Source organism: Marmota marmota, unplaced genomic scaffold, assembly GCF_001458135.2.
Source record: "Marmota marmota marmota unplaced genomic scaffold, marMar, whole genome shotgun sequence".
In the NCBI taxonomy this organism is placed as follows: Eukaryota; Metazoa; Chordata; class Mammalia; order Rodentia; family Sciuridae; genus Marmota; species Marmota marmota.
This window is the reverse complement of record NW_026000205.1, coordinates 13,527,262-13,541,753: the sequence shown is the minus strand read 5'-3', so window position 1 is coordinate 13,541,753 and position 14,492 is coordinate 13,527,262. Positions and strand designations below refer to the sequence as shown.

Genomic DNA, 14,492 nt, shown 5'->3' with positions numbered 1-14,492 from the left:
TTCACGGATTATGCTTTAGGTATTATACCTCAAAAAAATCATTGCCAAAACCAAATCATCTAGATTTTCTCCTGTTCTTTATCTGCTTTTATTTTGATATTCATTGGGCCACTTTGTCAATTGTTGTTATGAATTATGTGCCTGGTTTTGTTGCTCTGTCTGAGCTCATGTGAGGACTCAGACTGAAAAAATTTTCGCATTTTACTACTACCACCTTTCCAGAACCCTGCTAACCCAATCTGCCCCCCCCACTTCCTTTCTTGCTCTCTAATTAGGTAGCTCTATTGAAGTATAGTTTACATACAATAAAAATCACTAATTTCAAGTGTATAGTTTGTTAAGTCTTGATAAATGTAAATCGTCATGTAACTACCACTACTAGTGTCAAGATGCAGACATTTTCATCACCCCAAAAAGGTCTCTTCTGTCCCCTATCACTGAGACCTTGCCCTACACCATTGTCCCTGGCAGCCACCCATCTGCTTTCTGTCAGTTGTTTTACTTTTACTGTAGCTTTGTATTAATGAAGTTTCTTGAGTCTGATTTCTTTTACTCAGTACAGTGCTTTTGAGATTTCTTTATGTAGTTCTTTATGTTACTGTGTAGGATTCGATTATATAGATGTGCCATAGTTCACAAGTTGATGGACATTTGGGTTGTTTCTAGTTTCTGGCTGCTTTGAATATTTGTTTTATAAGTCTTTTTAAATATATATTTTCATTTTTCTAGAATAAAAGACCTAGGAGTATAATTGTTGGGTTATAAAAGTATATGTTTATAAGAAAGTATGTGTTTATTAGAAATGTTTTCTAAAGTGATTATACCGTTTTACATTCTCACCAGCCCTGCATATGAGAAGTCCATTTACCTCATATTGTCATCAGTACTTGGCATTTGGTCTTTAATTCTAGCCTAAATTCTAAAATATTTAAATATTCTTTAAATATTTATCTGTTGCATTTGTGCTGTTTTATTTGTAGTTCCTTTGTGATTATGGATATTGATCATCTTTTCACATGCTGTATTGTATATTTATATCTCTTAATTTATAAATTTGCTTTTCAGGATTTTTGCCCTTTTTTTGTGTGTGTGGTACTGGGGATTGAGCCCAGGGGTGTTCTACCGTTACATCACATCCCCAATAAATAAATAATTTATTTTTTTGGTACCAGGGAATTGAACCCAGCGGGGCGCTTAACTGCTGGGCCACATCCCCAGCCATTTTTTGTATTTTATTTAGAGACAGGGTCTCACTAGTTGCTAAGTGCCTTGCCAAGTTGCTGAGGCTGGCTTTGAACTCATAATCCTTCTGCCTCAGCCTCCCAAGTTGATGGAATTCAGGTGTGTGCCACCGTACCTAGTTTATTTTTCATTTTGACACAGTTTTTTACTTGTGCAGTTGCCGGCTTAATCTTGTGATTTCTCCTGCCTCAAGCTTCGTGAGTCACTGGGATTGCAGGCATGTTCCACTGTGCCCAGCTGCCCTTTAAAAAAAAAATTAGGCTTTTTTCTTATGTTACATTTTATTTATTTTAAATATTTATTTTTAGTTTTTTAGATGGACACAGTATCTTTATTTTATTTTTACGTGCTGAGAATCGAACCCAGTGCCTCACGCATGCTAGGTGAGCCACATCCCCAGCCACTTATGTTACATTTTAAAGACTTCTTTACATATTGTGAATGCCCTGCATCAAATATATATGTTGCTATTATTTTCTCCTGGTTACAAAGGGAAAGTTTTTATTTCAGTGAAATCTAGTTATCACTTTTTAATTTTATTTTTTGTGCTTTTCATGTTGTAATAAATTTTTGCTTATTCTGAGGTCATGAAGATTTTCTTTTTTTTTTTTTTCCCCTAGGAGCTTTTTGATTTTACAAGTCTGATCTCTTCATTTTAAATTAATGTTTGTGTGTGGTGAATCCCAGATAGGGGGCAATGTTTATCCTATTGGATAGTTAGTTACTCCAGCATTATTTATTATAAAGACCTTATTTTTGCCCTAAATGACATTGGCACCTTTGGTATAAATTAAGAAACCATATATATGAATTCTGAACTCTTGATTCTGTTCCTCTGTTTATCCTTATGCCAAAGCTACACTGTCTTGATTATTGTAGCTTTAGTCTTGAAAACTGGTAGATAAGTCTTTCATCTTCACTGTTCTTTTTCAGTATCCTTTTTCTGTTTCTTTGCATAACCATACAAAATGTTAGAATCAGCTTTCCAATTTCTACTTGTGAGTTTTTTTTTGATTGGTATTGCAGTGAGTCTATAGAGTAATTTGGGGAGAATTGACATCCTGTCAACACTGTCTTCCAGTTTATTACTGTGGTATATCACTCTGTTTATCTAAGTCCTCTTTAATTTCTCTAAGTATTGTTAAGAGTTTTCAGTGAATAGGTCTTATATTTACTGCATTAAATTTATCCCTTGTGTTTCATGTTTTGGAATGCTGTTGTTAATATTTTAAGTATATTTTCTAATTGTTTTGGAAATTCAATTAATTTTTGAATCTTGGATCCTGTAACCATAACAAAATGAATTATTTATCTGCAAAGGTACTAGGGAGAGGAGAATTAAAGCAAATAGCAGGTAGCTGGAAGGTACCTACTCAATTTGCAAAATCAGAACTGAGGGGTTTCTCAACACGTGGGACTTTTAGGGCTAAATCCAGGAAAGTCTCAGAAAAACCAGTGTGAGTTGGTCACCCTGTCTGGAGGCCTAATGCTGTCCCTACCTCCTCCTGTTCAGAGTGTCCAGTCTTAAGAACTTCCTTTGGCCACATCCAACATAAATTGTCTTTTGCTGTGTTAATGCTGTGCAGAGGAGACTTCCAGGTCTGATGCCAGTTGGTTGTAGGCCTGGATTTTATTTGCCTGCATGCATGCTAAGCCCTTAGCTTAACACACAAAGCCTTATAATTTGGGAAATGTGAGAGGAAAACCTCTCCCTTTACTCCTAAATCACCTAAAAGAGTAATTGCTGACAGTTTAGTATATTTTCTCTTGAAATGTTTCTTTGAATCTTTAAAAATCTTTGTTATTAAGCCAGGTGCAGTGGCACATGCTTGTAATCCCAGCAGCTAGGGAGGCTGGGCAGGAGGACCATGAATTCAAAGCCAGCCTCAGCAATTTATCGAGGCCCTAAGCAATTCAGTGAGACCCTGCCACTAAATAAAATACAAAAAAGGGCTGGATGGGGATGTGGTTCAGTAGTTAAGCATCCCTGAGTTCAATTCCTAGTACAAAAAAAAAAATTTTGTTATATATACATTATGCCCTGCCCACCTCTCCTAACACTGTAGGGAGTGTTTTCCTCATCCTCTGGGCCACCTCCTGTCATCACCAAGCAGGCTATTGTCTGGAATGCCAGACTCTTTGGGGCTCTAGCCACAAGGGAGAATTCTGGACTACATTGGTGGCACTCTTGGGAGAAGACTGCAAGCAGGAAGGAACTCTGAACTCCATGCCTGGGGGGAGGGTAGAGAAGCTCTGAGGGCTTTATTAAGGCAGCTTTCTCTGTAGTGCTGGAGAATGACTGAGACATCCAAGTACTGGGACAGGGTCTCCAGGGAACATGACTCTAGATGATAACAAGTTCTGTGAAGAGGATGAAATGCAGTTAAGTAGTCAGGGTGTCTGGGTATAAGTGTGCTAGGGAACAAGGGGTCTTTGGAAATTATGGGTAGGGAGAGCCTGTTTGTAGAGAGGTCAACTGCATTGAGGCCCAAGTGAGATAAGGATCCAGACATGGGAAGAGCACTCCTGGTGGAGAAACCAACTAGCCCAGAGACCCTAGGAAAGATTTATGTGTTATGTTTGCAAGCAGGAAAAGGCTCAGTGGTAGTGAGAGTTGTGAGGGCAACAGGTGATGAAGTTAGAGGGGCCACAGGCTGTCAGACCTGAGACCCCTCACCCCTTTTGATCACAGACTGACTTCCTCCCTGCCTGGCTTTCTTGCCTCACCTCCCAGTCAGTGCTGCCCACCCCCACCCCACCAAGTAACTTCTCCTCATTCCCACCATTGCTGCCTTCACATGGTATTTCTGCCTTCTGGTCGACCTTCTCCACACACTCTGGTAGCTGTGCATGTGCAGGGCAACGTCCCCTCTCCCATGCCGACATTTCCCCTGGCACATCAGTGATCCTGCTACAAATACCTGTGAAGTGTCTCCTGAACACACACCAGTTTGGCGTAGCCTGTCCACTCGGGTTGCTGAGTGTCCCTGTAGGGTATGGCTTCGTCTGTCCCTGGTACCTGGTACATTAGGTTTTTTAATAAAATGCATCTTGTTATATGACAAAAGATGAGAAGGAGCTCAAGAGACAGCAAAGCTGTTTTATGAATGTTTATTAAAATGCAGTTTAAAGGTAAATAAAGGGGGCTGGGAATGTAGCTCAGTGGTAGAGTGCTTGCCTATCATATGTAAGACCCCGGGTCCCATCCCTTGAGCCACATACAAAAAATTTTCTTAAGTAAATAAAAGAACACCTACACTTAAGACGAAGTTTTTAAAATAATGCAATTTGCCAAAAATCATCCATTAGATTTAAAGTAGACTGTAGTTATTTATGGTATGGCATTTTTAAATTGTTTTGTTTTTTGAGATACTGGGGATAGAACTCAAAACCTCCTGTGTGCTAGGCAAGAGCTCTACCATTGAACCACACTCCCAGCTCTGGTATGGTGTTTATTTTGCTTTGTTTTTAGCATACTCCCTTGTTTATTTTTAAATCCCTGTTTGCATGAGGTCAGGTAGCATGCTTGTCTTCAGTTAGATTAAGTTTCCTTTCTGGATATATTTACTGTGTATGTTTCAGATAATACCTTTTTATATTTCAAATGCAACAAATTACTTCGGTCGTATAATTGATAAACATGTGGATCTTTATGCAATTCTCAATGCTGAAATGAATGAGTATTTTAAAGATTCCAGTAATAAAACGACTGTCAAAAAGGTGGAAAATTTTGGATTGTATGGACTAGAAGAAAAAACACTTTTTTACAGGTAAAATATCTATTTTTCCTCTCTAGAGTTGTGAGGCATGAGGTAATATAAATGGTGTTGAACACCTGTGTTCACCATTGGCTGAGTGGGAGTGTACCAGGCCTGGCTTCTTCTAAGGAGGCCCTCCCAATGCACTGTGACCCCAGACACCTGGTACAGTTTTGCACAAGAGACTCCATCCTTGGCTCCTGAGCATAGATCACAATGGCAGTGCAACCCTGGACATTCAGGGAGTTGTCACTGTGTGCAGTATACACGTACATCTGCAGCTTGTTTAATTCTTAATAAATTTCTATAAAATTGGCATCATACCCTTCTTGTAGATAAGGAGACTGAGCTGAGAATGTTAAGTGAGTTGACTAAGGTCAACTCAGTGGGTGGCACAGTCAGTGTTCCAGCCTGGCCTGGCTGCCCCTCCTGCTCATTAATATGCCCATTTTTCCTGAATCCACCTCAGGGCGGGCTACAGGTGATAGCTTTGGGTCAGAAAGTTTGAAATTTTAATTTTCCATATTAACTTTGTTTATGTTGTCAGATAAAAGGATTTCCTATATTCAGAAGTACTACATGTTTCTATGCTTAGGTATATTTTAAGTAATGTGCCACTAAGGATTCTGAAAGGCCTTCCTTTTTTTGTTTCTAATTTAGAGTAAAACAGTGCAGTCAGTGTAACAGTTTTTTTAGTATGTTTTCCTTTTGATGGGTAAATTGAGGCAAAGATGATTTCCTTGTGGAATCTCTTTGTTAAACTGATGCCACCATTGTTCTCCAGGGTCCAGGTGTTGGAGATGAGCCAAAAAGAAGACACTTGGGTCCTGGATAATATCCTTATAAAATTCATAGATGAAGGCAGGACTGGACTTACCACAAGAAACCAGCTGTTGCATCTCCCAGAAAATTTCCATACTCTTCCTCCTCAGGCCGTGGAGTTTATTGTATGTAGAGTGAAACCTGCTGATGGTGAAATTGAGTGGAATCCAAAGGTGAGTTATTTTGGCTTTTTATGTTTTGTCAACTTGTGGAATATATTTAACCCATAATATACACAGACTTAGAGTGTTGAGTGTTTGCTTCATGATCCTAAGCAGTTAGAGTGTGATCTGCTTAAAGTCCCAGCTGGTACAGGACGGTAGTAACTGCCATCATGCATAGAACTAGCCCTGAGCCAGAGTGTTGAGGACCCCTGACATTGTGGCTTCCATTGTTAGTGCTCATCTTAGAACTGATATAACACAGGGGTTGTGGTAAGATGAACTGGCTATCAGCTTAAGGAAGAGAAACAGTGCAAGCACCAATGAAAATGAGTCCCAGGCAAAGTGGGGACATAGGTGGTGGCCAGGTCACTCTGTTGGAGGAAGGGGAGATGGAGCTTCTGATGTGAAGGACATTTCCTCTGGGCCCTATGGGGGTCACTAGAACGTCACCAAGTAGAATGGCAAGGGCACCTAAGGCAGAGAACACTGCCTGAGGCAAGACATGGAGCCCAGAGAGCAGTCCCGCAGGCTCACATAGCTGTCCAAAGTGGGCAGAAAGGCACCACCCGTTGTCTGGCTCATCGCAGAGCAGATGCTCCTGATTCTTCAAGAGAAGGTTGAATTTTGTGGAATCTGATTAATGGATTATGAAATAAGCCATTGCAGTTAGCAAAGTGAAAACATTTCGGGTCATAAGCAAGGTTAAACACCGCCCGGGAAATAAGCAAATGAATGTCTCTTGATGAATACACAACCTTACCATTGTGGGTTTAGTGAAAAGAGCCTTTATCAAATGGCAGTCTTTTCCATTTGTTGTACTAAATATTTACTGTTTATTGTGTGCCAGGTGCTGTGCTGGGTTCTGGGTATATAGCCATCAGCAAGAAGAAGACCTTGTCTTCAAGACAAGGTCTGTAAAGATAACTGACCACAGTTTTTTCTTAAAGGGCAGCCTTCTATAGACATAGGGACAGGTTCTCCTGTATATGTTCTTCCAGGTGCACTCATAGATTCAAGGGGAATGGAAACAATCTCATGTCACTAACCATTTCCCTCCTGTTCTGCTTCATTGGTGTTAAAATGTGCATGAAAGATTGCCGACAGGCCTCACCTGCTGCGGCCCTCCTTGAGAGGAAAATAGTGACACATTCAGAAAAGAGCACATGAAAGACCAGTGCCCCCAGACCCTGTCTAGCAGAGCAGAGCAGCTCCATTGCCATGAAATCCTCTGGAGCAGCAAGAACAACTTTTTTTTTTGCTTCTATTGGTCTTTCAAACATACATACTCTGAAGACAGAAGAGAATTGATGCAAGTGATGAGTGCATACATGTCCACAGCAGTAAACAATTAATATTAGGATTCCAGATACTCCACATGGACTCTTACCCGTTCCTGAAACAACTAGCATGAGCCCTTGGGCAAGTTCCTGCACCTTTCTGCATCTCTCCTTGATAAACTGTTGTTACCTTCACTGAGGAAGTGGGGTGATGCCTCCCTAGCCCATAGGGTTGTTGTGAGGCTCAAATGAAACACACAGAATATTTTGCAAATTATGCAGCATATACTGAATAAAGTCTTTTGTTAAAGCTTCAGATAAATAACTGAAGTCCTTTTTTTAGGTTACCAGGTACATTCATCATAAAATTATTGGAAAATTGCATGATGCAAAAGTGGTACTGGCTTTGGGAAACACAGTTTGGATTGATCCGATGGTAAGCATGCAGTTTTATTAGAAATCTCAATTTGAGTAGGCTTCTAAAATAGTCCAAATTTTTCCAATGTGCTGTGTGAATGACCATTTGCACCCCAGCTTATTTGGGGCTCTAAGTTAGGGAGACATCTTTTTCATGTTATTTCAGTCATGAATTTGATTGTGGGTTTGGTTTTTCGTTTTTTTTTTTTTTAAGTGTTTTACATGGTAACCCAGTAATCCTTCTACGCATGATGCGCATGCACTCTCACTTATAAAACTAAAGTTTCATGAAACTGTTCTTACTTCATATGACATTCTCTAATATTTACAATTCTGCTCTATTTAACTTCCTTAATGTTGATCATGAATAATTAAGTCAGTCTCACAACCCACCATCCACCCATATGATAAACCTGGGATCAATGACTGCTGTAGAGGATCCATCTTTGCTAGTTTATAAATGATCCTAAAGACCTAAGATATGCTCAGTAATGCTGATAGTTCTGGTCCTTGGACATTCAAACATAGGTTTTTCTACCTTATTCATTCACCAATTATTTACTGAGCACCTACTGTGTGCTAGGACCAGTACTGGGCCCTTGAGTTCCATCTGAACAAAGCAGCTGAGGCCTTCTGCCCTCTGACGCTGATGTAGAGTTGGGCATGAGTGTGACACAAGGACATGCAGTATACAGGTCTCTATGGCTCTCCACTGGTGCTGGCACACCCCTCTCTGAGTTTGCTATATTAGACAAATCTTAATTCCTGTGATTATTTGTAAGATTTTTAAGGAATTCAATTCAAAATTGTTTTGCTAAAGGTAGTTTTTATAAAGTTAGCAAAGTTCTAATGCCTTAAAAGGGGAGTTTGGCTTATGATTTAAGGATAAGAGAGAAATAATTTTAAGAAGAGAAAATGTAAATTACCAATGCAGATAAGCAGATTTTTTTGGGGGGAGGGTCTTAGTTGATGTTGTTGTAGTATTATAGTTGTTTTCAGGAAACTTTAGCAGGAATTTCTAAAACTGCAGCTTATAGAATGAAGCAAAAAAGAAAACCCACTTGGCAAATATGTTCCCACAGCTGCAAAGTGTGCCTCAGTGTCCACTGACACACCGGAAGGAAGCTGACCCCCAGTCTTGCCAACTTCTCCACCCAGACCAGCTCTGTCTCCATTTTGAGTGGAGAAAGGCTTTCATGCACATTGCCAAGTGTGAGACATATGCCCAGGGTTCACTCAGGAAGGTGCCCGGAAGGGCCAGCCTGGCCTACCCCTGCTTCACTGTGACACTCAGTCCTGTGTCCACACCTCCCCTCCACAGGAATCAGACTGTTGCAGATTTTTGTGGTTCAGTTAGTTTTGTATAAATTTAAATGAATGAGAGTATTTTGGTTGCAGAAAACACAAGTAGAGGAAATAGTCCAGAACACAGAATTTAGGCTCTTGGGATAAGCCCTCTCTGGACATGTTAGGACTCTGAGCCTTAGGCTCCTCCTTGCTGATAGAGATAAAAATAGTTGAGTGAGAATCAGAAGAATGTAAGAATTTTGTATTTTGTTACAGCACCACAGATTAGTCTGGAATAGGGGTTTTATTCATATTTCCACCATGTGGGTTTAGGCTTGGGAAGATTTGATGTAACCTCAGTTGTGAAATACACAGATGTTGCAGTGGGAACCACTTGTGTGTTGTGGCATGTTCTGGAGCACATCAGATGTGCAGAGAGAGACTGAGAGACCACGTGAGAGTATTCATGATTCAGTTAAAATTCAGAGAGTGACTTCTTCAAATGCATGTTTTTTCTTTGATTCAAGGTACATGTTACAAAACTTTCAAATTTGAAAACTTCTGTCATTGATTATAATGTTCGAGCTGAAATTTTGTCTATGGGAATGGGCATTGACAATTCGGAACACATAGAACAACTGAAAAAATTATACAAAGGAGCTAAAATGCCAACTTTTGAAGCACACATAAGCCAACCTCAGTAAGTACAGTTCTGCCTCCCTTTTGGAAGAGATGTTTTGTTTTAAGGAAATATTAAGTGTTAAGTTAAATGAGTCTCCACATCCCTGTCACTCAGTTTTGATAACTATCAAGGATCAGGGAATCTTGTTTTATCCATACCCCAACTCTGTTTTTTTTTGTTGTTGTTGTTGTTATTGTTGTTGTTGTTAGTTGTAGATGAACAGAATGCCTTTATTTTATTTGTTTCTTTTTATGTGGTGCTGAGGATTGAACCCAGTGCCTCACTCATGCTAGGCGAGCGTTCTACCATTAAGCTACAGCCCCAGTTCCCCAACTGTAGTTTTTTGTGGAGTATAATCAAGCAGATCTCAAGTGTGTTATTTCACCTGTGTATCTAGTGTACTATTTCACCTTTCTCTCTCCCTCTCTCTCTCTTTTTTGGGATGTGTGTGGAGAGGACGGGTGTACCGGGGATTGAACTCAGGGGCACTCGACCACTGAGCCACATCCTCAGCCCTATTTTGTGTTTTATTTAGATACAGGGTCTTACTGAATTGCTTAGTGCCTCGCAGTTGATGAGGCTGGCTTTGAACTCACAATCCTCCTGCCTCAGCCTCAGGAGCTGCTGGGATTACAGGTGTATGCTTCTGCGCCCAGCTTTACCTGAATCTCTTACAGAATGGACTTGTGTTAACTTTTTGTTGGCAAATAGCACACATACAGAAAAGTGCACATGTCACAAGAAGAGTTTGATGGATTTTTTTGAGCACAGCTGGGAAACCAGCCTCTGATCAAGAAAACAGAGCATGACTCAGAGCCTCCTCCCCTCCCAAGGAAAGTCATTCTGTCATAGAAAAGCATAGACCGGGTTTCCCTGGTTTTGAACTTGGTTTGAATGGAATCAGCAGTAATTCTCCTTTCTGTTTAGCTTCTTTAACTCAGCATTGCTTGTGCAGTTCATCTAGTTGTGTATGCCGCTGTGGATCTGAGCATTCATTGCTACATCATGTCCCTTTGTATGAATGGACCATGATTTGTTTTGCCCATTCTGCTGTTGCCTGAGACCTTCCACTTGGGGGGTACTTCAGGCAGTGGTGTCTCCTGCATATCTTTTGGTGCACTGAGAGAGAGTTACGATGGAATGGAATTGCTGAGTTATAATTAGAGCCACTGTCCATCAGTTTTCCAAAGTGGCTGCACAGTTTACACACCCATAAGCAGTACATGAGTGAACATTAAGTCTCTCTGAAAGGGTATACAGGCAACCACAGAGGGAGAAGATGGACACAGCATGTGTGTTCACCAGATGATTTGTACCAAGAACTCCTGATCATAAAGAAAAATGTGGACCTCTATTAGGAAAGGGGACAAAAGACTTGAATAGCCACTTCACAGTGTCCAGTTGCTTTGTGAAAAGGTGCCCAAGCTTATTAGCCAGCCAGGAAGTGCAAATTCAAACCATAGTCAACAGCACCACAGCTCCAGCATGAAGGGAGAGAAGAGAAAGGAAGTCCTGTTGTCAAGGATGTGGAGGAACGGTAGCCAGGCATGGTGGTGCCCACCTGTAATCCCAGTTATGTGGGGGACTGAGGCAGGGTGAGGCCCACCTAGGCAACATAGCCAGACCCATCTATGAGTATCTATGGAATTGAAATATCAGTTGGTTTCTTCCCACTTTTGGAAATGAGAGAAATTTCTCCTGCTTACAAGAGATTCTTTTAAAAATGAAGGTGCCTTTACAATCCAGATTTAATAAACATATGAGGTTTGGTCATTTATGGGAAGCCCCAGTTTTGCACAAAGCCTCTGCTAGTTCCCTTTCCATACTGTGATTTTGAAATTGAGCAGATAGAATTACAACATTGCTGCAGTCACAGGCAGGGTAGAGAGCTACAGAGCACCACGAGGTCTTACAGAAGAAGCCCACCTAGGAGACTGTACGTCAGAGAGTTCTTAGAGAATGCAGGAGATTCCGATGGGTAGAGAGGGAGCAGCTGTGGAGAAGCAACCCTTGGAGAAATGATACAGGGATGGGATGAGGTTGGGGCAAGTTGAAGTAACAATAAATGGTGAGGTTGATGGTGAGAAGGCTTACAAGGCTGGGTTCACCGGGGTGTGGAAGACTTCAGGATGATGTTCAGCATTTGTACCTGGGTAGGTAGTCAGTGGATGAGGAAAACTTTTTTAGGATTCTAAAAATACAGCTGACACAGCATGTTGGGATGAGGAAAGACAGTACACAGGAGATGGGGGATGGGGTGGCAATTACCTAGATGAGAAGAAGGCTGGTATCCCCCAACAGGAGGACATATTCTGGTACTGACAGGTGGAGAAGCCGTAAGATAGTGACTGGCAGATATAGAGAACAGGATTCTGAAACCCAGTGACTGTGAGGACGTTTGCATGGCAGACAGTGTTTTCCAGAGAGCAGCTCTTCGGAAAGGAAGAGATACTAAGTTTGGTTTTAGACATGCTGTTTTAGGTTTATTGAAAGTATAAGCCCACGGCTCAGGGAAGCAGCAGGGAAAGACTGTTGGTTTGCTGGCATTTGAGGAGAATCAAGACTTTGGTGAGTGTGAGGATGAAGAAACAGACCTGGTGGAGGAGGATCTAGTGCAGGAGGTCAGTGCTATGGTGGAAGAGGAGGGCGGGAGGAGCAGGACGTGAGGAAGAGGAGGCCTGGGGTGGAGCACCTGCATTGGTGGGCACGGTGTACTCTCCTTCACCATTTGCTCAATGCCATGCCCCAGGTTCACACGTGTCTGTCAGAGGCCACCTTGGAGACACATGTTGACACCCCCTCCTCACAGACATCTGTGGGTATGTAGCTGTGCTGCACAGGTCTGCTCACTCTGGCTTGAATTATCTCTGAAAGGACGCACAAAAAGTGAATTACATTGTCACCTATGACTGGCTAGCTGGGGAAGAGGGGTGCAAGGGACATTTTTTATTGTGTAGGCCTCCATGAATGTGGCTATTTGCTCAGAGAACCAAAAGAATAGTACAATTTTAAAAACTTAAGTGAACAAGGCAGCCCTCAATGTACTGATATGAAATAATCCCTAGCTGGTTATTAGATAAAATAAACTGGGGTAGCACAGTGGATTTAGCAGGTTCCCACATGTTGAAGAATATGACTGTCTCTGCGTTTCAGATAGATATAAATGGCAATATTTGCTTTTTTATGCAAAGAATATTCCTAGAAGTTGATTTAAAATGGTGTAGTCTCTGGAAAGATGGTCTGAAACACAAGCAGGGATGAAGGAAACTGTTTTCACTTCTGCTCTTCTGTACTGTGTGAAGTGGGGTAGCAGTGTATGTTGCTAGTCTCAAAATTCCAATGAATTTGGAAGGAAAATTGTTGAAGTAAATGAGTGAATGCCTTTCTCTGATAATGTCTGTCATCCACTGTGTGCTTGATGTAAGGGCATAGTAGTGAGCAGAGCTGGCCAGCCCTGCCCTGTCATCAGTAAATAAATCGTAAACTCCTTGTGAGTCTGACTGCAGGGTACCGAGCACTTCATTCATTTATTGCCTGCCATTCTCTTCCTTTGCCCAAGTGTCTCTTGAAGTTCCAGAGTTAACCTCCACCTTTTCTATCCAGGACACCTCCATTAGTAGAAAATGCTGCTTGTCTGCAGGACACACAGCAAGAGGACAGGAATGCAGAAAAAGGAGCTGGCTCTGAGTTGAACTCGGAGAACCTAAAGCCCGGTTGGTACTTTTTATTTAAAAGATGGTTGGGGCTGGGGATGTGGCTCAAGCGGTAACACGCTCGCCTGGCATGTGCAGGGCGCTGGGTTCGATCCTCAGCACCACATAAAAATAAAGATGTGTCCACCAAAAACTAAAAAATAAATATTAAAAAAAATTATCTCTCTCTCCCTCTCTCTCTCTCTCTCTCTCTTAAAAAAAAAAAAGATGGCTAACTTGAAATCACTAATGTTTAGAACTGCTCTCCACTGGTAGATGAAATACAGAGAAAATAACGCAAACTGTCATACCTAACTGTTCCTCTTTTTGATGATTCAGCTTCCAATGGTGGTTTTTTTCAAACAGTTTGAGGCATAACAGATGTCCAGAGAAGTACACAGGTGCTAAATGGGCAGCTCATCAGGGTTTGTACTTGTGTATATGTCCTCTAGCCACACCTAGGTTTTGCTTTTGAAGGTTTCCAGAACCCTCCCCAGTGACTTCCATTCTGATTTCGTTTTTTTTTTTTTTTTTTTTCAAGATTTAATATACATGTATTCTTTTTGAGGATGGGTACCAGGGATTTCATGGAATATATAGTATAAAGATTTCATTCGAAATAAATGATATTCATTAAGCCAAAAAGAAAAAAAAGGACATCAAGTTTTAGCTACATTGTTAAAATACAAATATGCAGATTTTTATATATGATAGCAGAATGCATTACAATTCCTGTTACACATATAGAGCATAATTTTTCATATCTCTGGTTGTATACAAAGTATATTCACACCAATTTGTGTCTTCATATATGTACTTCGGATAGTAATGATCATCACATTCCACCATCGTTTATAACCCCGTGCCCGCTCCCTATCCCTCCAACCCTTCTGCCCTGTCTAGAGTTTGTCTATTCCTCCCATGCTCCCTCCTCCTATCCCACTATGAATCAGCCTCCTTATATCAAAGAAAACATTCAGCATTTGGTTATTTGGGATTGGCTAACTTCACTTAGCATTATCTTCTCCAACTGCATCTATTTACCTGCAAATGACATGATTTTATTCTCTTTTATTGCTGAGTAATATTCCATTGTGTATATATGCCACATTTTTTAATCCATTCATCTGTTAAAAGGCATCTAGATTGGT

At 40.9% G+C, this 14,492-nt stretch overlaps 1 protein-coding gene across 3 annotated transcripts in view; it reads left to right on the top strand.

Moving 5' to 3' along the window:
• The window catches only part of Tdrd12 (tudor domain containing 12), a 65,455-nt gene that overhangs the window by 45,772 nt on the left and 5,191 nt on the right, over positions 1-14,492 (top strand). For 2 of the 3 annotated variants that reach the window (XM_048790985.1, XM_048790986.1), the window contains 5 exons: positions 4,825-5,012; positions 5,785-5,995; positions 7,607-7,699; positions 9,495-9,667; positions 13,253-13,362. In XM_048790985.1, coding sequence (XP_048646942.1) covers positions 4,825-5,012; positions 5,785-5,995; positions 7,607-7,699; positions 9,495-9,667; positions 13,253-13,362 — 775 coding nt within the window. Of the gene's footprint in view, positions 1-4,824; positions 5,013-5,784; positions 5,996-7,606; positions 7,700-9,494; positions 9,668-13,252; positions 13,363-14,492 lie in introns of those variants that run through there. The other variant, XM_015497076.2, reaches the window with a different exon arrangement.